Source organism: Phytophthora sojae (assembly GCF_000149755.1).
Source record: "Phytophthora sojae unplaced genomic scaffold PHYSOscaffold_15, whole genome shotgun sequence".
NCBI lineage: Eukaryota > Oomycota > Peronosporomycetes > Peronosporales > Peronosporaceae > Phytophthora > Phytophthora sojae.
Genome location: NW_009258129.1, coordinates 588,948 through 612,909, shown reverse-complemented (window position 1 = coordinate 612,909; position 23,962 = coordinate 588,948). Strand labels below are relative to the sequence as shown.

Here is a 23,962-nt window from a genome sequence, read left to right as displayed (position 1 = left end):
GCGAAACGTCACCTCCTCCGAGTCTAGCTGTAAGACCTTAGCATAAAACGGATGCTCTGCTTCGAACTCCACCACTTCAGTTGTCAGGTGAAGGAAGGAGCGGCTTGTAAGTCTCACCATGACCGGAGTGCTGAAGGCTGAAAGCTAAAGCAGGAGGGCTTAAGCGGCAGACGGAGATTCTGAAACTAACGCTACGACCTCTACGACTGCTCCTAGCACTTGAGCGTTGGTTTCATCTCTGCTTTCTCTCCTCAAAAGCTATTTTCACCTTGAACTTGAAAATATCCATTTCGTCTCCATCTCCAGCTACGTAGCGAACAGGCTCTTATACTCCAACAGCATGACTCGCAATACCTGCAGAATATCGCGATTTAGTCTCTCGACGCTCCCATTGATCCACGGGCAATACGCGAGAGTGAAGCTCTGAATCATCTGGGTTTTGTGGCACAATTGCTCCAGTAGTTGGTTCTTAAAGTGCGTTGCAGTATCGCTGATCAGCAACTGAGGTATGCCGTATCGACTATTCCAGTCCAGAATTGCCGTGGCCGCTGTGGCCGCATTTGCACTCGAGCACTCGATCAGTTCGCAGTAGTGAGAAAAGTCATCTTTCATGACCAGCAGATAGTTGCTCTCTCCATTGTAGTCCCCAATGAACAAGTAGTCCATGTGCAATGCTTCGTTGCGCTCTTTGGAACGATAGGTCTCACCCCACGGACGTGGTATTATTTTCCCGCCCTTGACGTGGCAGCACAAGAGACAGCGACTGCAGAATGCTCGTGCTTTAGGCTCCATTCTTTCAATGAGGAAGTGTTCTTGGAGGTGGTTGATCATCACCTTCACCCCTCGATGACCCATTGTGCCACAGTGGGCGATCACCATCAGCCTCATCAAGAGCACTTCCGCGTCCTCCGGAATCCACACACGGTTTTGCTTATCTCTCCACAACCCATCCGGTTGCTCCTCGAGATGCGGCGGACGAGTGCACGTTGTTGCTAGTTGCGCACCTTTGATGTCTTCCTCCGTAGGCCAATCAGAGTCTGGACGCAGTGGACGAAGCTCCACCTGCACATGTGCATCCTGCGTCTGCCAACGCTTGATCGTTGTAGTCTCCCTGGGCAACTCGATGCAACCCCAACGAGACGCCATATCCGCCCACACATTTTCTTCTCCACTGATATGTTCAATAGTATAGCGGAGTTCATTAAGTTTCAAGCTCCATCGCTGCAATTTCCCTCGCACGTGCTTCTTGATCTCATCACCCGGTGCGAAGATGAAAATCAAGTTGCGATGATCAGAATATAAGCGGAAACCTTTAGAGCGGATCAGCAAATAGTCCAAGTCCGTCGCTGCCTTTATGATCGGAAAGGCCTCTTTTTCCGATACACTCCAGTGCTGCGCAGCTCCCTTGAACGTGCCGCTCATGCAGTGCACGAGTTGATGCTGCTACTCGGTAATGCTAGTCGCAGGATCCCAGTCCGCGACAGCCGTCACGATGATGCTCCAACCTGCATCGCTGGCGTCCGTCATCAATATGAGCTCGTCCGAGTCATCCAGAGTCACCAACGTAGCGAGTAGTTGCTTAACTTGGCCGAAACTGATGCGTTCTTCGTCAGAAAAATTAATCGCGACGCGCGCTGCAACATGCTTTGTCCGCTTTGTTCCTTCTAACGCAGTCTGCAGACGTTCTTGCAGTGGCGCAGCTACTCGAGCGAAATCAACCAGGGAATTGCGCATCCAGCCGGCCGCACACAGAAATTGCTGCAACTCAGCCGCGGTTTTCGGCTCAGGAAGATCAATCAGCGTCTGAATCTTTTCGTGATCATACGCGACCCCGTCCTCCTTAATGATTCGGCCGCATCACTTTGCTTCGGTAGTGTACAGGCAGACTTTATTCAGCCCGAGAAATAGTCCATTCTTCTCCAAAGTACTGTAAACACGGTCAAGAATCGATAAAATTCGTCTATCGTGTGCGTAGATGAGAAGGTCATCAATCCAGGCCAGTACATGCTCGTACAACAGATTCGCTTCACGCATAATCTTCTCAATCGATTGCTGAAAGTGGATCGACGAGTCCACTGAACCTTGTTGCAGACGCGTTGGCGTGAAAACACCATCTTCCGTCATGTAAGACTGTGACTCTTGACTTACTTTAGCGAGAGCCATTTGCCAAAAGCTTTTCAGGAAATCGACAGTTTGCCGGTGTTTCTTGTTCTTCGTGTGGTGAAGTCGTGTACTGAGACTGGGCATGGATCCGGCTACAGGTAAAACCTGCGCATTAGGACGACGAAAGTCCACAGCTTGACGAAGTCCTCCCGTTTTTCCTGGCTTCTTCACAGGTCGAGCAGGACTCGCCCATCAGCTAGCTTCATTCCGATACACCCAACCGAGCTCAACCAGCGATTCGTTGAGCGCCTTCATCCACTCGCGCTCCGCGGGTGCGTAGGTGCGTGGCCTGCACCGTATTGGCAGAGTTCCCTCTTTGAACCGAATGACGAACGGTTCAATCTTCGAAGGTGGGTCATTTCCAATCGCGATGCGCCAGATATCGTACCGCATGACAACATCAAACAGTTCTCTTTTCCGCTCTGCAGGGAAACCATTTGCAACAGCTTCGTTGATAAGCTCACAGAGTCGTGCAATAACCTTCTTCTTGTCTGGAGGATCAAAACTCATCGGAGTTTCTGACTCGAACGGATCAAAATCCACAATCTCCTTATTCGCAAGTGCAGAAAGCTGACCTTCAACATCAATTCCTAGAGCCTTCAGAGTGAGCCGGCCCAACAGGAACTCATCCTCTTCTGTCTCCGTGATGATACAAGTCACCTTGCGCATGAGAACCTTTCCTGCAGGCGTGATCAACTCCAAATCCAGCTGAATCGATTCATCACAGCTAATAATTGCGCCTCCCACAGCTTTTCCATCAATCGGCTTCTGTAGGCGCTCAACTTTCACATCCGGACAGGCTTGCAGTAATTCCTCCACAATTCAACGAGGAATCACATTGTATTTCGTACCATTGTCTCGGAAATAGGGCATTGTTACCACCCCATTGAATACAACGTGCATTGGTGCGCGGTCTTCACCATCTCCCAACACTCGCTTCATTTTCGACGCTTCAGCGCCCTTGCGTCGATCCATGCGCTCTTTGAACGCTTGTCGAGCAGCCTTTTTTTGCTCATCAGTGGCCGAAGGACAGTCACTGACCTGTGGAGTAGCGCCGTCGCAGAAATCTCGCGAATGCGATCTCGCACAAACTCGGCGCGTCTGGATAGCGGTCGCGCCGAGCGAATTATTCCCGGTTGTTGGAGTAGCGTATCTTCGAAATACAGGCCCAAGTCTTCGCAGGCTTCAGAGTTGGGGGGGGGTTCTTGTGTTGACGCTTGTTCCTTGTCTTAGGGCGTCGGGCCTTGGGCGTGCGGCGTTATCGGGCCGGCGTTTCCTCGGCGTTCCCGTCGGGCGCGCGGCGTTATCAGGCCGGCGTTTTCTGGGGTGTGTGTGGCGTTATCGGGCCTACACGGGGGGTCTTGTGCACGGCGGTTATCAGGCCAGTGCGGTCCTTCGCCTAGGCAGCGCGTTATCGGGCGCCCACCTAAACGGTATACGTTTAACGTGCCTTTGATCCAGCACGGGTCTGTGGGGGGGGGGGGTGAGCACCCGAACCAGCAAACGACGGGGGGCCGCGATATCGAGGCGGCTCTACTTGCCGGCGCTTGGTGGTTCCCCTGGAACCTCGGAGAAGACAGGAGGTCTTTGTGGTTCAGAGAAATTTCGGGACTGAGTCCTTACCCTATCCTATGCCCTAGCTACTGGCTACTCCGTACTACTGCTTGCTAAGCCTATCGTTCTGTGCCTATCCCTACTTCTGTCGTGCTTGCACTGCCGTCCTTCAACCTGATTTGCGTGGCGCAATCAAGATCTTACCTCGGCGCGTTTTGCTCGGCGGGGTTTAGGGTCGGCGCGTTTTGCAGAACCGGGTGCGCTGGTCGACCCGTCGGATGATTACACGTCGCACTGGATTCTGACACCGTGTCTCACGGCCCATCACCCACGCCGACTTTCCCGTCGAGCTTGGCCCTGCGTCGCGCCCATCAATCCGCGTCGCGTTCCATCAGCCGCGTCGAAGTCCATCACTCGCGTCCCGGCGCCTTCTTCCTCCGGCGCCCGGCGCGCCCACTTCTTCCGCGGGGTACTACACCACATCCGTCCCGCTGCCACGCACGCGCACTCCCCAGGTGGGTGTGTCGTCGCAGAACCTGCCCCGCGCCTTCGCTTCGTCTCGACACATCGCGTTTTCTGCCCTCGCAGTCCGCTTCGCGGTACTCCAAGCACGACGTCGACATCAACGACATCGACCTGGAGGAAGAAGAGCTTGACACCGACGATCTCGAGGCCGCTGGCTGCGCGGTTTGTGCCCTCGGCGCGCATCGTCCTCGCCTCCCCGTCGCGCCCCAAGTCCAGCTCCCGGCTTCAGGCGCCCCCGTCCACTCGGTGACTGCTCTTGTCGCCGACGCGCACACTCTCCCGCGCGAGAACCAGGAGCTGCGCGCCCAGTACGAACTCGTCTCAGCGCACAATGCGGGCTTGGCTACTCACGCGTCCGTGCTGCATGACCGCAATCTCGCGATCTTGCATCGTGCTCGCGAGGGTTATCGCGCAGGCATGATCCGGCTCGAGCAGGCGCTCCTCTCCCGGGAGCACGCCGAGCGGGACTACGCCGTCCTGGAGGACCGAGTGACCGACTTCCGCGCTCGTGCTGAGCGCGCCGACGCTGCCGAGGCTCTACTCCGCGCCGAGCGAGGCTCCTCGACAGAGCAATATCGTGATCTTCAAGCTCAGCTCCGGGCGGCACGAAACCAGGTCACTGACTTGACTACCGTGTCGCTTGCGCGGCTGTTTGCTGCACAAGGCGGGCGCGACGACGCGCGCGCCGAGCGTGACGACCTTCGCGTCGACCTCGCAGCCGCCCAAACCGCCCTCGCTCCTGTCCAAGCGCGCGTGGCCGCCGCCGAAGCTGAACGAGATCACATGCGGCAGCTCGTGGCCACTGCCAAGCAGCAGCGCGACGCCGCTCTCGCCGAGCGTGACCGCGTGACCCGCGTTCTCATGGTCGTCGAGCAAAAGCGTGACGAGGCCCTCGACATGCGAGATCAAGTGCGTCGCGCCTCCACGGCCCTGAGACGCTGCTGTCACCGAGAGGGACCGGGCACGTCAAGCCGTGGCCGCCCTTGAGCAGCGGCGAGACGCTGCCGTCGCCGAGAGATCAGGCTCGTCAGGCCTTGACCGCTCTGGAGCAGCAGCGCGCCCCTGTCGACGAAGAGCTCCGCGCGGCCCGTGCGTCGCTTTCTCAGAGCCGCATGGAGATCGAGGCGGCCCAGAACCTGAACGTCCCGCTGCAGGACGACCTTCTGCGCGTCAATGCGCTCTTAGTGGCCCACGCCGAGGAGCTCCGCCGCGGCGCGACGCGTATCCACGAGCTGGAGGAGTCAGTGGCTACTGCTACGACTCTCCGTGTGGCCGCCGAGTCCGAGATGGCGCGGGCTCAAGCCGGCGAACTTTGCGCCACATCTCGCGCGGCGCAGTATCGAGCTGGGTGGCTGTCCATGCGGCGGTCGTCTCAGCAGCGTCGAGGAGCAGTCGGCGCCCAGACCCATCGTCTCAGCGCTCGCGTCGCCAAGCTGGAGGAGGAGCACGACTTGGCCATCCGAGAGCGCGACGAACGCGCTGTGGCTTGGCGTCGGATGCTTCGAGACGCGCGTCGGGGCCGAGAGATGGCGCGGCGGATGCGCGACGAGCTTGCTGATCGTCTCGCCGGCATCGTAACGCGTGTAGGCGGGCAGATCGACACCGCTGACCTGGTCAGGCGATTCGAAGCCACTTTCACGGCGGAGATCGACGGTGCGACCCCCCTCCCCCTGCTATTCCTACGTCCGCAGCAGTTCCTGTGGCATCCGCGGTTCCTGTTCCTGCTCCAACTGCGTCGAGCTCTGGTGCCCGGGCGGGCTCGTCGACTGGCGCTTCCCCTCCAGCAGGTCCTTCGCGCTCCCGTCCTGTTCCGACTTCGTCCGCTGCCTCGTCCTCGTCGGGTTTTCGGCGACCTTGACACGGCGCGTCGAGTCGTTCGGGTCCTCAGTCCCGCGCGTCTAGGCCGTCAAGAGTGGCGTCCGCTACGTCGTCTGGTTCTTCGCCCTTTCGACGTAGTCGACGGCTCTCTACCGTGGCCGACACTGCGGCCTCCGACAACGCCGCTGCGCAGGCCTCATCTGCAGCTACGCCCTCCGCGGCCGCTGCAGCTGCAGCGCGCGCACGAGAGGACGCGTCGCTCTTCGGCTCCGAGTCTTCGGACAGCGAGGACCAAGCGCGGCGAGCTCAGTCCAAGCGCCGCCGGCTGCATAGCCCCGGGTCTCGCTCACGGTCGCCGGCGCGTCCGCCTCCACGTTCGCAGTCACGTTCCCGGACACCCCCGCGCTCCCGTTCTGCTTCGCGGTCGCGTTCCCGCTCGGTCTCTCGTTCGCGTTCGCACTCGTCTCCACGCTCGCGCTCGCGTTCTCGCTCGCCCTCCTTGGCGTCGACGCGTTCGGCCGGCTCAACGCGTTCGGCGCACGCGGCGGGGTCGGCGGCCTCGCGTCACTCTTCTCCTGCACGGCTGGCGCACTCCTCGTCGAGGGGCGGTGCGGCAGCCGGAGCTGGACCAGGCACTGGTCCGGGCGATTCGGGCGACTCCAGTGGCAACGACTCGTCCGCTTCCTCGTCGTCCCGCGCCTCGTCCTCGAGCACCGCCTCCAGCGGCTCGGCGAGGAGTGCTCCGGCGGCGCCCTTCTTCGACCCTGTGATTCCGCCTGCCGAAACTCCGTCTGGCTGGCGGCAGCCTCGCTACGCTCCTTGGCCCAAGCGGGTACGACGTCTCCGCCTTCATCTCATCACCGTGCAGGAGTTGCGAACGCTCTTCCTGCCGCCCGGCTGGGTCATTCCGCGCCGTGTTCCCCCCGCGCCTGCGAACTGGAACCGCGCCCTCGTGACTCTGGCCAACGTCGACGCGCTATACGCGACTCGGCCATGGCGGTACCTCGCTCAAGCCGCTGAGGCGCTTCTCTTCGCGTCCGGCGACGCGGCGTTCCGCCCATTCCTACGTCGGCTCCGGCACCACATCGAGCACTGGGCTCAGGCGTACTGGGAGTCCACCCATGAACGCTTCGTGCAGGGCGCGGCGTGGAAAAGGTGGCGCACGGCGCGTAACTCGCGTCGCTCACACGCGGGCAACCACCTCAACAGCCTGTTGCAGCTGGTGGTCGGGCTGTTCCAGCAAGGGCTCGCAGACATGGACCTCTTGCTGGACCCAATGGTGCTTCACTTTCCGCCCGCGCACACGTCGATCGGACGGTGGTATCCAGGCATCCAGCACGCGACGTTGCAAGCCGCGCTCGACGACATCGACGCGCAGGAGCCCTGGCGCCGGTTCTATCGGACGCCGCTCACTGTGGCCGAGATGGACGCCAACGTACGCTGCCGAGTGACGCGCGATCACCCAGCCTTCCATGTGCCGCGTCTTGCAGGTAAGTTTGTCCAGCAGGTTTGAGTCTTGGCCCATCGTTGCAGTCCGTCGCGTTTAGTTGTTGTAGCCGTAACTTCAACACGTAGCCTTGATCTTTTCCCTTGTTTCTTTCCACTTCTCCACATCTTTTATGAGACGGCCCTCCGCCGTCCCATCTTCAGCAACAGGCTGGTCCTCCTCACTTCCCTCATCCAATCCCTCGCTCCGGCCATTCCCAGAGTCGAGGCTTCCCACCAGTCCTCCCGTCGGCAGCCCCCCCGCCGACTTAGTCGCACCCGTGGGCGCTCACCCACCAGGCTCCACCGCCTCCGCGTTCTCGTGCGACTGCATCGCCTCGAACCGGTTGCGTCCCGTGCGCTGGCGCAGGAAGTCGTACAGCAACCCGCCGCAATTCAGATCGAGCTCGTCGACCCACGTCGTGTCCGGGTAGCCTTTCCATTTGACTTCGAACTCGCGTCGCGTGCGCCCATACCGGGTAGCCCGCCCCTCGCGCACATTCACGATCTTCTCGACCTCGAAGACGTCGTCCTCTAGCTCGCACGTGGCTTCCCAGCTATCCTCCGGCAAGAGCTTCTCGTCGAAGTCGAAGCGCTCCTCGGCCAGCACCGTCAGCTGCGTCGCGGGTCGCGACGGGAATTCCCGGACGGGCTTCAGCTTGGAGATGTGGACGACGGGGTACAGCTGATAGGGCGTACCCGTCGTCTCGAGGCGCACTGCGAACGCGCTGACCAGCTCGGCGACGCGGAAGGGTCCGTGCCACATGTGCGCGAGTTTGCGCGCATACCCCGGCTTCACCCGATCCAGGTACAGCCAAACTTGCGAGCCCGTCGCGATCCCATGTCGCGTCGCGTTTTCAGTTTGTCGACGCACTCTCTCTTCGACGGCCTCTCGGACTAACTCCAACGCTTGTGCCCTTGCCACCTTGTAGTGTCGCTGAATACGGAGCCTCCACCGCCTCGCCTCGGCGTCCCGGGTCAACGTGTTCCCGACGGCCAGCGTCGCTTCCAGCGTCGACCGAGGATCCCAGCCGTGCACTAAGAAGAACGGGGTTTCATTCCTCGTCCGGTCGTGCGACGTGTTTAGCGCGAAGGTAAGACGCTCGGCGTATTCGTCCCAGTCGCGTTGGTCGACGTCTGCGATGTACATCTTGATCGCTGTTGTAACCGTCTACACCATCCGTTCTGCAGCACCGTTGGCTTGGGGACGATAAGCAAGCGTCGCTCGCTGTCTCTGACCCATGTGTTTGCTGAACGCCTTGAAGACGTCGGACATGAAGCCCGGCTCGCCGTCGTGGCGGATAGCCTCGCTCGCGCCGAAGCGCCTGAACACCGCCTCCTCGTACGCCTCGGCCACCGTCTGCGCGGTTCGTGACGCATTCGCTTTGACCACGACGAACCCCGTGAATAGGTCGACCCAGACTAACAGCTCTGTGTTCCTTTGTAGGATGCCGGTAACGACGGAATATGGTCCATGGCAATGACCTGGAACGGGTACGTCGCGACGATGTTGCCCGGCGACTCGCCCTGGATGGTCGGCCGATCCTTTCCCGGTGCATTCGCCGACGTAGCGCTGAACGCTTCTGAAGATCCCTGGCCAATGGAAGTGGCGCCTCACGCGTTGGTACGTGCGGCCAATACCCTGGTGTCCGCCTTCCAGGCTCGCGTGATAGTGGTGGAGTACATCTTCCCGAGAGTCTCTGGGATCACCAGCTTCATCATCACATCGCGATCCTCGGCGGAATCGTCGCTTCTCGGCTGGTAGTAGAGCAGCCCGCCTTCGCCCTCTTCGTACTGAGGCGCAAGCTTTTGGCAGTTCTTCACCTCGCGCCGAGATAGGTCTCCGACGTCGCCGCGGAGATACTTCTTGAGGTTGACGATCCAGACCTCTTCGTCCTGGGCGACGCGGATGCGGTCCAGGCGCAGTCGTTGCACTACCAGCTCCTCCAGGACTTCTGGAGGTCGGACCCTACGTGTTGTCGTGCGTGCGGCAGCCGAGCGCGTCGTCACAGCGAGGACTTGTGCTGTCCCGCGTCCCGCGTCCATGGCCTTCCCGGCGGGGTCACCTGCGCCGCGCGTTTTCGCGTCGCGATTTTCCGCGTCGCGATTTCCGCGTCGAGGTTTTCCGAGTCGAGGTTTTCCGCGTCGAGATTGTCCGCGTCGGGACTGGCTGGAGACGCCATCTCGGGACTCGATGCCCGTGGTCGGATGACTTCTTCCAAGCGATTCAGCGTCTTCAGATCTTGAATCTCTTCGGGGCTGTGCGCGTTGCGGCCTCCTTGACGCTGCAGAGCTTGTCCAGCCAGCATGTCGGCACTCGCGTTCCAGTCTCGTCGTACGTGGAAGAGTTCGTGACGCGGCCATGCCTGGAGTGCGTTTCGCGTCGTTTGTCGCAGCAGCTTCAGCCCCGGGGACTTGCAGTCCATCTCGTCCCGCATCTGCCTGATAACAAGGTTGGAGTCTCCGCATACGACGAGTCGGGTGACGTCGTCGAGCTCCTCTAGAAGAGAACATCCGAGCAGCAGCCCGCGGTATTCGGCCTCGTTGACCGTGAGGTCCGTCGCATATCCCGACGCGGCGCGTACGATATCCCAGTTCGGCAGCTGCCAAATGACGGTACTGTATGCTCCGCCTTCTCGCTTCGCCTTGGCCGATCCGTCAAAGCTCAGAACGTGCAAGACCTCGTCGCGCGCCACGTCGGGGACTGGAATGACTACAATCCTGGACGCCCGTCTCCGTGGGGCGATCTCTTCTAGCGCCGCGTCGACGAAGGCTCGCGGGGTAATGCTCGCGGCCAGCGCGCCGAGGAGTTCTTCTTCTCCTTTCATGGATCGGCAGATTTCCAACTTCCACGGCGAGAGGATCGCGGCCCACTGTGACAGTCGCCCCTGTAGTCCTTTGGACCGGAACAACCAGGCGAGTGACGTGTCAAGACGCGGACCGGTCTCCCTGCTAGCATCGTGTAGCACTCGTTTAAGACGCGCAACAGGGCCAAGATCTCCTTTTCGACGATGTCGTAGTTCAGCTCGTTGGGCTTCAACGTACGACTGGTGAACTTCACAAGCATGTACACTTCGTCGTGGACCTGCGTGAGCACCCCTGAGATGGCCCAGTCGCTGGCGTACACGATCACGACGGATTCTCGGTTCGCGCCGAAGTGCTTCAACATTGGGGCCTCGGCGAGTTTTGCCTTGAGCGCGTCGAAGGCGCGCGTCGCGTGCGTCCACTTCTCATGTCCGCGGACTTCTGGATGCGTAACGTACTCGCTGAAGTCGGTCTCCGTCAGCGAATACAGCGCGGTTGCATACACCGCAAAGTCTGCAATGAACCGGTGGTAGTAATTGAGGCTACCCAAGAACGATTGCAGGCCCTTGAGCGTGCGCGGGAACTCGAGCGACGTCAGCGACTCCAGATTCTTCGGCTTCGCCTCGAGACCGAGTCCTGAGACTCGGTGGCCCAGGTAGTCGACCTTGGACATGCCCCACTCGCTCTTCTCGACACTGATGGACAAGTGCCACTGCTCGCAGACATCCAGCAAGCGTTCGACCTTCTCGCACAGGTCGTCCCACGACGTGCCCCCGATGAGGATGTCGTCGATGTACGACCTCCGTCCCAGAACGGAGTGAATACCTGGCTTCACCGGTTCGCCGTCTTCAAAGACGTCCCGAGTGCTGCCATCCGGGGACAGCTTCATGAACCCGTAGAGCGCGTTGTCGATCAAGCGTTGGTAAATCTGCGGTGCGTTGCACAGGCCGAACGGCATACGCAGCCATTCGTACAGTCCCATCGGCGTGATGAAGGCTGAGGTGAGCCGGGCCCGGTCTGTCATGGGGACGACCCAGAAGCCGCTCGCCATGTCGAGGGAGCAGTACCACAGATACTTGTCCAAGTCTTCGAGCAAGTCGTTGACGAGCGGCATGGGGTAAATCATCAACTGTGTCAGCCCGTTGATGAGCCTGTAGTCAATGCAAAGCCGGATATCGACGCCGTTCTTCTTTATGATCACGACAATGGGCGACGCCCACGGCGACGTCGACTTCTGGATCATCCTCGCGCTCAACAGCCCTTTGATCAAGTCGGCGACCTTCTCTCGAAACTGCGGCGGGATTTTCCGGACGCGTTGCGCGACGGGTTTTGCGTCGCCCACGTCGATGTCGCAGACAACACCCAGGGCGGCCGGCGGCAAGGCGTTGCCTTTGCCGATCAACCACTTCCGTCGCTTCCAGATGATTTGGCGTAGCCGCGTTTCTTGTCTCGCGGCTTTCTCGGGCGGGAGTCCAGTCGGCATGCCGACCTTCAAGTCCTCGATCTTCACCTCGGCGGTCAGCGAGAGGTCTGGCAGCACTGCCATCTCAGACTCGAGATCCTCTACGAAGAGGTCGGACCCCTCGTGGATGAGGACCGCGTCGTCTTCCTCCTGCTCATCAGGTTTCGCCTCGTCGAAATTCGGCTCGGCGGGGTTTGGTCCGTCGAGTTTTGGCTCGGCGAGTTCCGACTTCGGCGATTCTTCCATCGCAGCGCTTCCAGCCACATATCGGGTTCGCTTTCCACCGCCTCCTCGTCCGTATCCGGCTTGTGGTCGTCGGGTGGCAAGTCTACCCCCCTTCCCTTCGGCGCTTCCGCGACAGCCGCCAACACTGGGTTCACGGCGCGTCGCGTCCCGAGTTGTCCCGGCTCCGGGCGCAAGATGGCTTTAGGCGTCGGGTATGAGAAGCGATCCGTCATCGGTCCGTCGAGCTCGGCTGGGATCCAGTTCTCCTCCGCGTCGCGCGTCGCGCCGTACGCCAGATTCTGCCACTGCTGGTACCGGGTGGAGCCCAGTCGGACGAATCCACGGTTCCGAGGCTGGCCGTCAGACGGCGTCCACCACCCAAGCGTTGCATGCGCGTCGAGGGTTATCGCTGCGTCTCCGATGTTCGTGACACGCAGGTACGTTTTCTTTCCGACTCTCCCCTTGACAAAGGTAGTCACCCACGACTCTGCCCGTGTCACCCACAGGAACGGCGCGTTTCGATCCGGCCTCAGCAAGACTTCATGCGTGTCTCCTGGTTCGAGCCTCACAGGCGTCTTGACGTTGACCGGGTGCATCCGTGCGCCGTATAGCGGTCTTCGTCCGATCATCTGGATATGCACCTCGTCGGGGAGGCACGCCGTGCCATCCGCAGTGTCGACGCGCACTCCAGCGGGCACCATGAAGTTCATTCCCAGGATTGCGTGTTGGCCGACCAAATCGCCGACCCACAGGTGCATGTAGTACACCAAGTTCCCAGCCAAGGTAATCTTGACTCTGGTTCTCCCCACCGTGTAATATGTCTCATCACGAATTCCCACACACTCTTGCGTGATCTCCGTGTCAATCAGGCAGCCTACCTCACGAGCAAAGGTGGTGTCCAGGATGGACACCTCGGCACCTGTGTCGAGCAATAACACAGCACGGCGGTTGTTCAGCTTTCCATGAATCTTGGCCTGATTGTACCACTTGTGCGGCGCGTAATGTTTCCAGTATCCGCGTCGCTCTCCTGGTTGCAAGTCGATCTCGTCCAGGGGTGGTTCACGTGCAAACTCGTCGTCCGTCGTACGTCGGACCACCGAGATTCGCGGCGCGCGCTCTTGCGTGGTACGTTCCGGGTTGGATTCCCATGTATTATCATTCAGGGAAGTCGGGCTCTCACTAACCACCTCTCGCGACTTCTTGGTCACATATGCATAGACGGAAACAGGTCGCTCGTCTCGTACTGGTTTCCAAGCCAGCGAGCGTCCTAGTTTAACATCTTCTCGGCGGCCGGCGGCAGCATTCCCGCGTGTTTATTCGGGTCAAACCACTGGCGCAATTGGTTGAAGAACTCCTCCATTGGGCATTCTCCGGCTTCGTGCACGTCACCGCAGGCCTTGCACACCCTCAAGCATCGCTCCGTCGGGTGCTGGCCACCACACTTCTGACACGTCAACAACTTCCAGCAGTCTCCTTCGACATGGCGACGTGAACCACAGTGGCGGCACCGCGGGCGGTCGCGTCCCGAGTCGTCGGGATCGAAGTTACGACGCGCCGGCTCTTCCGGCGGGGCCTGTCCCGCGACGAACAACTTGGCGCGTTCTTCGTCCGCCTCGTCTTGGTCGTACTGGCGATCGTCGCTGTCGCGACTTTCGCGTTCCGAGTCGTACTCGTCCGACGCGACGTGAATCGCATGCACGGCGCGCGCCGGCTGAGTCGGCGGGGTCGGCGCCTTTTGGAGGAACTTGTTCGAGCCGAAGAGAGTCTTTTTCTGGTGAGCCAATCCACGTTGTCGGCGAGAATCGTCATGGGCTCCTGCACGACGCGAATCGCACGTTAACCAAGATTTGAGGTCCCAATCGCACAGCCTCTCCATCTCGAAAGCCCCCAGCACGAACCCCGAGTCACGCAGCATCTGGAAGAGAGTCGGCGCGGCGTGGGCAACGCTGGTGAGACTATCGAAGTCCGGCGCCACGAAGGGGCCTGTGAAGTTGCTCATCAGCATGGGCTTGAGGAAGACCAAGATTGGGTCTTGTTCTATCAGGCTCTGTGCGCGCCACGACGTACCGTACCTCCTCGACGGTGTACTGACGTCCCGTGTCCTTGCCTTGCGGCTTGGACAGCGACTCCTCCGCCGAGTCCGGCGCGCGCAGCTTCTTTTTCTTCCTCTTGGGCGACTTGCGCTTCGTGGTTGCCTTGGCGGTGGGTTGTTGTTAGTCGTCGGCCTTTGCAGGCTTCCGACCGGTAGGACCGCGACTTGCGTCGCGGCTCCCTCGTCGGGAGCCGCATCGGGAACGGCAAACTGTTCTTCGTAGCCCTCCTGGTCGTCGCTGGCCCCGTGGCCTGTCGTGAAGGTTCCCTCAGAGCTCCACGACGCGACAGGTCTCTCACTGTGCTCTCTTGCGGTCGGCGACCTTCCAGTCGACGGCGCGCCTGCCTCCGATGCCTCTTGGATCGTTGGCCCGTCATTCGAAGTAGTACTCCCGAGTCGCGGCACCATTGTGGAGTAGCGCCCTCGCAGAAATCTCGCGAATGCGATCTCGCACAAACTCGGCGCGTCTGGATAGCGGTCGCGCCGAGCGAATTATTCCCGGTTGTTGGAGTAGCGTATCTTCGAAATACAGGCCCAAGTCTTCGCAGGCTTCAGAGTTGGGGGGGGGGGTTCTTGTGTTGACGCTTGTTCCTTGTCTTAGGGCGTCGGGCCTTGGGCGTGCGGCGTTATCAGGCCGGCGTTTCCTGGGGCTTGTGTGGCGTTATCGGGCCTACACGGGGGGTCTTGTGCACGGCGGTTATCAGGCCAGTGCAGTCCTTCGCCTAGGCAGCGCGTTATCGGGCGCCCACCAAAACGGTATACGTTTAACGTGCCTTTGTTCCAGCACGGGTCTGTGGGGGGTGAGCACCCGAACCAGCAAACGACGGGGGGCCGCGATATCGAGGCGGCTCTACTTGCCGGCGCTTGGTGGTTCCCCTGGAACCTCGGAGAAGACGGGAGGTCTTTGTGGTTCAGAGAAATTTCGGGACTGAGTCCTTACCCTATCCTATGCCCTTGCTACTGGCTACTCCGTACTACTGCTTGCTAAGCCTATCGTTCTGTGCCTATCCCTACTTCTGTCGTGCTTGCACTGCCGTCCTTCAACCTGATTTGCGTGGCGCAATCAAGATCTTACCTCGGCGCGTTTTGGTCGGGGGGGGGTTAGGGTCGGCGCGTTTTGCAAAACCGGGTGCGCTGGTCGACCCGTCGGATGATTACGCGTCGCACTGGATTCTGACACCGTGTCTCACGGCCCATCACCCACGCCGACTTCCCCGTCGAGCTCGGCCCTGCGTCGCGCCCATCAATCCACGTCGCGTTCCATCAGCCGCGTCGAAGTCCATCACTCGCGTCCCGGTGCCTTCTTCCTCCGGCGCCCGGTGCGCCCACTTCTTCCGGGGGGTACTACACCACAGACCCAATGAGTGCCCTTGCAGTGCAGACAGCCCTGAGCAGGTGCAGCATCGCGCTTCTTGAATGTCGGTCGCTCGTCCCGACGATCTTCTCGAGATGACCGCCATCGATCTCCTTTCTGCGATTTGTGGTTGCTGCGATCTCCATTGTTGCTGCGAGGAGACGTTTTCGTAGCTCTAGCTGAACCTCTGTCTCTTGTCGAGTGAAAGAGATCAAAGGATTGTTGATTCTTGAGTGCCTCCGCCTTGATCACATCAAACAAGCGCGGTACACTGAGCTTCACCGTCGGATCTAGGTCTTGGTACAGCAAAACATGCTCCTTCAAGCCGGAGGGACGCAGATTTTCAGTCAGCAAACGGCATTTCAGCTTTTCATTACCGTCTAGCGCCACACTCAAGCCATATTCTTCGATGAGTTCATCAAACTTGTCGAAATAGTTCAAAACCCTGGCCTTCACATCCTTCTGGCGAAGGTCCATCCTTAGGTGCTGGTTCATGATCGCATGAACATTCGGGATCTGGTCGTTCATCATTGTCGCCAAGATCTGGTTAATTGCTGCGATCAGCCTGTCGTTCGTCATCTCGCTCACTGAAGTCTTCAATTCCAACTCACAAAATGTCTTGAGCAACCGGCGGTGGATGGTGGAGATCATCGGCCTCATGACAGTAGCCAGCGACTCACCCGACTCCTGGCAGCGTGCAATCACTGCCGCCTCGTATAGCTCCCGCTCCCGCCGCCACTTGACGAGAGCCTCGTGCGAGAAACGGACAATCGGAGATGGCTCCAACGCTGTCCACAGCTTGGTCGTCGGCTGCGACGTGTCACCGTCATCTCCTGAGGTGTTCGCCCGACTGCGCTTCTGCTGGGGGCCGCTCATGGCCCGTGTTGGATCGTTGTCCACGGCCAAAGTCAATTTTGTAGTGTCTTTCGACCCTTTGCTTGCTTGAGAATACTTGCTTGGAGGTGAAATGAATTCTGGTATTCAATGCAGCCGCTGTAGTTTCTCTTTGCTATATGCCTCCTTACTATGCAGTATACAATTGCTCTCAGAGTTCGCCCCGCTCTCATGCTTCTTCATGTCGTTGATAACGACCGTGCGAAGTGTCTGCTGAAGGCAGCCTGTCCCAGGCCGCCACTACAAGCCGACAGCTCCGCCGCCGCCGATCAAAATCTTCCCGGCCTTCTCGATTTCAGAGCGAACCTCCTGCAGCTTGGCCTCCGTGGTTGTGCGCGTGTAGTCCTCCGGGTCTTGCTTGATCGGAACCGTGTACGTGCTTCCGGTGGCCAACACCAGGTAGTTAAATTGCAGCTTCTCCGCCTTTCCGCTCTTCTTGTCATCGGCGCTGATCGGGTGGAACGAGACCTCCTTCTTGTCAGCCGAGATGCCCGTGGCCACCGCGTGCTCCATGCGGACAAAGCCCGAGGACGTCTTCGGGATGGCATTGTCATACGGGCATTGTCATACGGGACGAACATGTTCTTGGCGTAGTCGGCATCCACGCAAGCGCGAGCTGCGCCCAATGTGTGGTAGAAGTGAGCGCTCTTCTCGAGCACAACGACCTCGATGTTGTCCGCCTCGGTCAGAGTCTTGGCTAGGTTCTGGGCGCAGTTAATGCCTGCCTGGCCACCGCCGACGATCCCAATGCGCATCATATTGGACTTGATGAGGTGGCTGGAGGCTCGGGTGGTGATCGTCCGGGTCGAAGTTCTTGAGAGGAAGTGGTTCATCCGCGAAGAAATGGATAATGATCGCTTTCGACCTGGCGTTCGGGTAGTCCAGACACTCTTGCAAAGACAAGTAATTCCTTACGCGTTGCCGGAGAAATCATGGCCTTCAAGCTGTAGTTTACTCCCCAGCACATGTACCTCTACAGCACGGTTGGCTCGGAGTAAACCCTTATCTGTGGCGCTTGTTGATGCGATTATAGAAATTCATGTTCAAAAGGCTACACTACAGGCGTCTGCCTATTCGCCACAGTGGTACTTATGATGTTTGCGAATCAACAACGCGGTCTGAACATAAATGGATATGTACTGACTTACTACAAGGTTAGCTCAAGAATACGGTGGAGGTATTCCCGCAACGTGCCACTTGTCGCAGTAGGTCTCGCTGTACACTCATCTAAATCAATATGCTTGCAGAAGTAGCGCGCAAATCTTGAGAGCTTGTTGTACTTTCCTGTGCGAGGTTCATTAAAATATACAGTCGGGACTAGCCCGGGGACGTCTGTACTTTGAGAGTACATAATCGTCAGCGGATGACTCCCCCGCCTTGTGCTCACAGTTTGCTCACAAATTGATGTGTATCGGAGTTGCTTAGCTTTCGATCAGAATGCCGAGAAGGTTGAAAAGCAAGCTTTCAGTCAGGCAAGCATGTTCAATGCCAATTATCCGCTATCTGGTACACTTTTACTTCGGGACGGTCGCACCGATGCTGGACCAGATGTACCCAGCGAAGTAGTCTCTCGACTTGATCATCCAGGTGACCCAGTCCCCGAACACGACACCTCCCCACACGGGCAGCTGTGATACGCCTCCGCACGGACCCAGGGGCAAGATCATCGCGGCAACTGGCGGCTCCTCGAATGGCTTCGTAAAACCTACTTGCTTCTTGCGAATCACGGTTGCCAGTTCTGCAGCAAGGAACTTGCCCTGCTCGCCAGCAACGAGCGCCATCTTGGGCGCTGGGTGGTTGCATACATCGCCCAGCGCGAACATGTGAGCGTACTTGTCGCCCTCCAGCTGCAACTGGCCGTTCACCTTCACAGCTCCACGTTTGTCCACAAGACTCGCATCCATCTCATGAACCAGCGTCGCAACGGGACTAAACCCACCACACAGGAGTTGGATGTCCGACTCAATCTCCGTGCCCTTGTCGGTGCGCAGCGTGCGCTTCTCAAAGCTATTGCCGCTCAGACGCTCCGTCAGACGCTCGCCCAAGATCACCTTCACCCCCAGCTTGTCCAGCGACGCACTCAAGTACGAGTAGAACTTGTCGCGCAGATTGTTGCCAGCAATGAGCTTGTCGTTGGCGTCGACGATCGTCACGGACTTGATTGGATACTTGGCCTTGATCTCCGCGGCCACCTCGCAGCCCACGGCCCCTCCGCCCACCACCAGGACATTCTTCGCCTTCTCGATGTGGCCGCGCACCTCCTGCAGCTTGGCTTCCGTGGCCAACCTAGCGAAGTCTCGGTTGTCCGGCTTGATCGGCACCGAGTACGAGCTGCCCGTGGCCAGCACCAGGTAGTCGAACTGCAGCGTCTCCGTCGCCTCGCTCTGCCGGTCGTCGCTGCCGATCGCGTGGTACGACACCTGGTTCGTCTCGGCCGAGATGCGCGTGGCCACGCCGCGCACGATGCGCACGAACTTGGCGGAGTGTTTGGGGATGGCGTTGTCGTACGGGATGAACATCTTGTCGGTGTAGTCGGCGTCCACGTAGGCACGCGGGGCGCCGACGACGTGGTAGAAGAAGGAGTTCTTCTCGAGGACGACGACCTCGGTGTCGTCCGCCTCCGTGAGGTTCTTGGCCAGAGCTTGCGCCGTGTTGATGCCGGCCGCTCCGCCTCCGATGATAACGACGCGGGTCATGGTTTGGATCTCGATGGGTCTTGTACCTTGGGCTGACGATTGGATTGTTTGTGGCCAGCCGACACTCACCAACATTCCCGGTCACATTGATCACAAACAAGGAGATTGCGTGCCATCGACTGTAATTTGCCTACACGGGACGGCCCCAAGGACGAGCTACGGAGACGACGTAGTAGTACTTACTACAAGTTGGTGAGGCTATTCTTCGCCATGATCGCGTTCACTATGCGCAATGAGCGCTGCGTTTTCTTCCATCTCTCGAGGGTGATTGAAAAACAAAATGAATATCTTTACAGTTATAGACAAGTTCTCCTACCGAACTACGCCACTGCTTAGTTGGGGACGACGGCGCCCATGCTCTTCCAGGCCATGCCGGCGAAGTAGTCCTTGGACTTGATGGACTTGGTGATGAGGTTGCCCATGACCACGCCGCCCATGACGGGCAGCTGCGAGACGCCGCCGTTCGGGCCCAGCGGCAGCATCGTGCCCACCACCTCCACCTTGGGGAACGGCTTGCTCACGTTACTCTGCGTCTTGCGCGCCACCAGCGCCAGCTCGGCGCCCAGGTGCTTGCCCTGCAGGCCGGCGTAGAACATGCGCTTGGGCGCGGGGCTGTTGCTCGCGTCGCCCAGCGCGTAGATGTTGGAGTACTGCGCGCTGTCCAGCTGCAGCTTGCTGTTGACCTTGATGAAGCCCTCGGGCGTGACCAGACTCGCGTCCAGCTTCTGGATGAGCTCCGTCGTGGGGCTGAAGCCGCCGCACAGCAGCTGCACGTCCGACTCGATCTCCGTGCCCTTGTCCGTGCGCAGCGTGCGCTTCTCGAAGGAGTTTCCGTTGAGGCGCTCCGTCAGGCGCTCGCCCAGCACCACCTTGACGCCCAGACGCTTGAGGTACGTGGACAGCTTGGTGCGGAACTTGTCGCGCACGTCGTCGCTCGCGACCAGCTTGTCCTTGCCCTCGAGGATCGTCACGGTCTTGCTCGGGTACTTGGCCTTGATCTCGCCGGCCACCTCGACGCCCACGGCGCCGCCGCCCACGATGAGCACGCTGCTGGCGGCCTTGACCTGCTCGCGCACCTCGGCCAGCTTGGTCTCCGTGGTCGAGCGCTTGAAGTTGTTGGCCGGCTGCTTGATGGGCACCGTGTACGTGCTGCCCGTGGCCACCACCAGGTAGTCGAAGCTCAGGCTCTTGACGGGGTCCGCCAGCAGGTCGCCGGCCTCGTCGATGGGCGCGTACTCGACCTCGTTGGCGCCGGGCACGATGCGCGTCACGACGGCGCGCTGGATCTTGACGAAGGTCTTGGCCGACGGCGGGATGACGTTGTCGTACGGCACGAAGAGCTTCTTGGTGTAGCCGGCGTCCACGACGGCGCGCGGCGTGCCCACGGCGTGGTAGTAGTACTTGCTCTTCTCGAGCACGAGCACCTCGGTGTCGTCCTTGGCCGTGAGGTCGGCCGCGAGCGCCTGCGCCACGGCGATGCCCGCGGGGCCGCCACCGACGATGAGGATGCGAGGCATGGTGAGAGTGTGTGTGTGGGGGGGGGGGGGTAGGGAGAGGAGCGGTCAAGCTGCACTTGCGGTGCGCCGAGGAGTTTGTAGAATGAGCGTGAGGCGTGTCAGTCCGCGCAGTCCTGTCGTGCCGGCCCGGCATGCCGGTACGGCAGCCGGCCCGGCGGCGGGGAATCAATCGCTTTTCACGGACGGTGTACAGACTTCTGCCCGAATAAGGAACGGGTGTACAACTAATAGCCTCACATATTTAATATTATTTTCCAGTCGATGTGGCGATAGGGGGATGTGCAAGGTACTGCAAGGTACTGTGGTACTAATGTGAAAAATCCAGTGCCAATCATCAGCTCTCCACCCTCGTTTGAAAAATAGCGCGCATTTAGAGATCTTACTAGACTTCAAACTACATGTACCGTAGTGGTAGACTCGCACTTTTGCGTTTGCACCTCGCCCCACAAGCCCACCTCCTCCCCCACTCCACCCATGAAGTCCACACCGTCCAAGCGTCTCCGCCTCACTTGGTCTGAGAAAGTGGGCATCCTCGACAAGGCAGCCCGCACACCTGCTCTCTCCTACAGGGGCCTGGCTGAGTGGGCTGTGACGGAGTTCAGCCTCCCGGCCGCCCCAGGCAAGACAACGATATGCCGCATAATCAAGTCAAGTGCAGTCCTGCTGGGGCGGCCGCTGGAGAAGGCTGTCCGCAAGAACGCCCAGCCCCTCAGCCACGTCCTGCTCGACCATACGCCACTGTTGGAATCATTCCGGACTCGGCTCTTCAGTTCATTTTGAAATAACTAAATCAGTACATTGGAAAAGTATACTCAACTTAACATCAATTTATATATTCTGCGTCTTTATATATATCAGGCGTTCCTTACGCGGGCAGATTACTGTACGTTCGCGATCGGTGCAAGATCGGGCAAGTCGCCGGGCAGAACGAACGGGCGCGGCGTGTCGCATGTGATGGGTCGCCGCGGGCCAATCAGCGGCCGCGCCGACACGTCACTCGCGCGCGCTACGCAATCAGCCTCCGTAAACAATCGCGTGATGCCAAGCTGTTGGATCTTATAGGATTGGTGCGGACTTTAGCTATAAGATTAAGCTCTACTATCAGGAGTCAGAGTCAGAATTATCTGGATTAACTCAACAGGTAGCTAAGAGGGAAATGAGAAACTATCCATATAGACAGGGATAAAAGTAGAAAGGGTGTGCTAACGTCAAATGGAGGCTCGGTCTCAGATCGGCCAAACGGAAACGGCAACTTGCGCCTTGGCTGGGGCTCGCGGTGCAGCCAGCGGCTGCTAGTCACGCCATTGTTGGAAGTGCGCGAGGGAGGACACGGCGATTGCGTGTGCGGTGCTCTGGTAGGGATCCTACGAGCGGATCGCTCGTCGAGTCTTACAATTTACAGGTACTGTAAGGTTAGTTGTTGGTGGCCCTCGCGCTGCCGTACTCGCAGGTTTGAGTCACGAATGGGTGCACGGGGCACAGTGCCGCAGCTCTGGCGGTGCGGGATGCTCGTTATCGGACGAGTGAGCTGAAGTGTGTGTGTGTTTTATGGTGTTGGGCAGTGACCGTCGTCCCGTGCAATCATGCGATAGATTCGACAGGTTAGGCGAACCCCGGGGGACGGGACAAAAGCTCGCAAGCAATGGTGTTGCTGGATGGTTGGTGGGAGTTAGTGTACACTCTACCGGTATAGTGTACAGTAGAGCTCGCGCTGTAAGTAATAGTAAGCCTTGCTCTACATGTACACTTTGCATCCTTGTGAAAATGTCTGCACGGGACCAGCAAAAACATCAAGCTAAGGCTACTTGCGATTATAGAAATTCATGTTCAAAAGGCTACACTACTTTGAGAGTAATCGTCAGCGGATGACTCCCCCGTCTTGTGCTCACATTTTGCTCACAAATTGATGTGTATCGGAGTTGCTTAGCTTTCGATCAGAATGCCGAGAAGGTTGAAAAGCAAGCTTTCAGTCAGGCAAGCATGTTCAATGCCAATTATCCGCTATCTGGTACACTTTTACTTCGGGACGGTCGCACCGATGCTGGACCAGATGTACCCAGCGAAGTAGTCTCTCGACTTGATCATCCAGGTGACCCAGTCCCCGAACACGACACCTCCCCACACGGGCAGCTGTGATACGCCTCCGCACGGACCCAGGGGCAAGATCATCGCGGCAACTGGCGGCTCCTCGAATGGCTTCGTAAAACCTACTTGCTTCTTGCGAATCACGGTTGCCAGTTCTGCAGCAAGGAACTTGCCCTGCTCGCCAGCAACGAGCGCCATCTTGGGCGCTGGGTGGTTGCATACATCGCCCAGCGCGAACATGTGAGCGTACTTGTCGCCCTCCAGCTGCAACTGGCCGTTCACCTTCACAGCTCCACGTTTGTCCACAAGACTCGCATCCATCTCATGAACCAGCGTCGCAACGGGACTAAACCCACCACACAGGAGTTGGATGTCCGACTCAATCTCCGTGCCCTTGTCGGTGCGCAGCGTGCGCTTCTCAAAGCTATTGCCGCTCAGACGCTCCGTCAGACGCTCGCCCAAGATCACCTTCACCCCCAGCTTGTCCAGCGACGCACTCAAGTACGAGTAGAACTTGTCGCGCAGATTGTTGCCAGCAATGAGCTTGTCGTTGGCGTCGACGATCGTCACGGACTTGATTGGATACTTGGCCTTGATCTCCGCGGCCACCTCGCAGCCCACGGCCCCTCCGCCCACCACCAGGACATTCTTCGCCTTCTCGATGTGGCCGCGCACCTCCTGCAGCTTGGCCTCCGTGGCCGACCTAGCGAACTCTCGACTGTCCGGCTTGATCGGCACCGAGTACGAGCTGCCCGTGGCCAGCACCAGGTAGTCGAACTGCAGCGTCTCCGTCGCCTCGCTCTGCCGGTCGTCGCTGCCGATCGCGTGGTACGACACCTGGTTCGTCTCGGCCGAGATGCGCGTGGCCACGCCGCGCACGATGCGCACGAACTTGGCGGAGTGTTTGGGGATGGCGTTGTCGTACGGGATGAACATCTTGTCGGTGTAGTCGGCGTCCACGTAGGCACGCGGGGCGCCGACGACGTGGTAGAAGAAGGAGTTCTTCTCGAGGACGACGACCTCGGTGTCGTCCGCCTCCGTGAGGTTCTTGGCCAGAGCTTGCGCCGTGTTGATGCCGGCCGCTCCGCCTCCGATGATAACGACGCGGGTCATGGTTTGGATCTCGATGGGTCTTGTACCTTGGGCTGACGATTGGATTGTTTGTGGCCAGCCGACACTCACCAACATTCCCGGTCACATTGATCACAAACAAGGAGATTGCGTGCCATCGACTGTAATTTGCCTACACGGGACGGCCCCAAGGACGAGCTACGGAGACGACGTAGT

The 23,962-nt window shown here is 59.1% G+C and overlaps 9 protein-coding genes across 9 annotated transcripts; 2 read left to right on the top strand and 7 right to left on the bottom strand.

The window, feature by feature from the left end:
- Positions 1-2,389: 2,389 nt before the first annotated feature.
- PHYSODRAFT_532673 (hypothetical protein) lies at positions 2,390-3,105 on the bottom strand (the record flags this gene model as incomplete). The annotated part of the gene is made up of 3 exons (XM_009540438.1): positions 2,390-2,477; positions 2,570-2,976; positions 3,043-3,105. The coding sequence occupies 3 exons, from the start codon at positions 3,103-3,105 to the stop codon at positions 2,390-2,392; spliced, it is 558 nt and encodes a 185-aa protein (XP_009538733.1).
- Positions 3,106-4,368: 1,263 nt separating this feature from the next.
- Positions 4,369-5,912, top strand: PHYSODRAFT_426841 (hypothetical protein; the record flags this gene model as incomplete). Its single annotated transcript, XM_009540437.1, has 2 exons — positions 4,369-4,892; positions 5,147-5,912. Coding segments are annotated over 2 exons (1,290 nt in total), but the record flags the coding sequence as incomplete, so codon positions are not given.
- Positions 5,913-14,104: 8,192 nt separating this feature from the next.
- On the bottom strand, positions 14,105-14,537 carry PHYSODRAFT_246189 (hypothetical protein; the record flags this gene model as incomplete). Its single annotated transcript, XM_009540436.1, has 2 exons — positions 14,105-14,232; positions 14,289-14,537. Coding segments are annotated over 2 exons (377 nt in total), but the record flags the coding sequence as incomplete, so codon positions are not given.
- An 874-nt stretch (positions 14,538-15,411) lies between these two features.
- Positions 15,412-16,359, bottom strand: PHYSODRAFT_533475 (hypothetical protein; the record flags this gene model as incomplete). The annotated part of the gene is made up of 3 exons (XM_009540435.1): positions 15,412-15,555; positions 15,736-15,801; positions 15,874-16,359. The coding sequence occupies 3 exons, from the start codon at positions 16,357-16,359 to the stop codon at positions 15,412-15,414; spliced, it is 696 nt and encodes a 231-aa protein (XP_009538730.1).
- A 258-nt stretch (positions 16,360-16,617) lies between these two features.
- PHYSODRAFT_342067 (hypothetical protein) lies at positions 16,618-17,210 on the bottom strand (the record flags this gene model as incomplete). The annotated part of the gene is made up of 2 exons (XM_009540434.1): positions 16,618-16,911; positions 16,953-17,210. The coding sequence occupies 2 exons, from the start codon at positions 17,208-17,210 to the stop codon at positions 16,618-16,620; spliced, it is 552 nt and encodes a 183-aa protein (XP_009538729.1).
- A 681-nt stretch (positions 17,211-17,891) lies between these two features.
- On the bottom strand, positions 17,892-19,073 carry PHYSODRAFT_246190 (hypothetical protein; the record flags this gene model as incomplete). Its single annotated transcript, XM_009540433.1, has 1 exon — positions 17,892-19,073. The coding sequence occupies one exon, from the start codon at positions 19,071-19,073 to the stop codon at positions 17,892-17,894; it is 1,182 nt and encodes a 393-aa protein (XP_009538728.1).
- A 270-nt stretch (positions 19,074-19,343) lies between these two features.
- On the bottom strand, positions 19,344-20,612 carry PHYSODRAFT_551295 (hypothetical protein). Its single transcript, XM_009540432.1, has one exon. It carries the CDS (start codon positions 20,588-20,590, stop codon positions 19,406-19,408), a length of 1,185 nt encoding a protein of 394 aa, XP_009538727.1. The 5' UTR covers positions 20,591-20,612; the 3' UTR covers positions 19,344-19,405.
- Positions 20,613-21,079: 467 nt separating this feature from the next.
- On the top strand, positions 21,080-21,316 carry PHYSODRAFT_452129 (hypothetical protein; the record flags this gene model as incomplete). The annotated part of the gene is made up of 1 exon (XM_009540431.1): positions 21,080-21,316. A coding segment is annotated over one exon (237 nt), but the record flags the coding sequence as incomplete, so codon positions are not given.
- Positions 21,317-22,606: 1,290 nt separating this feature from the next.
- Positions 22,607-23,788, bottom strand: PHYSODRAFT_532994 (hypothetical protein; the record flags this gene model as incomplete). Its single annotated transcript, XM_009540430.1, has 1 exon — positions 22,607-23,788. The coding sequence occupies one exon, from the start codon at positions 23,786-23,788 to the stop codon at positions 22,607-22,609; it is 1,182 nt and encodes a 393-aa protein (XP_009538725.1).
- Between the last annotated feature and the right edge of the window lie 174 nt (positions 23,789-23,962).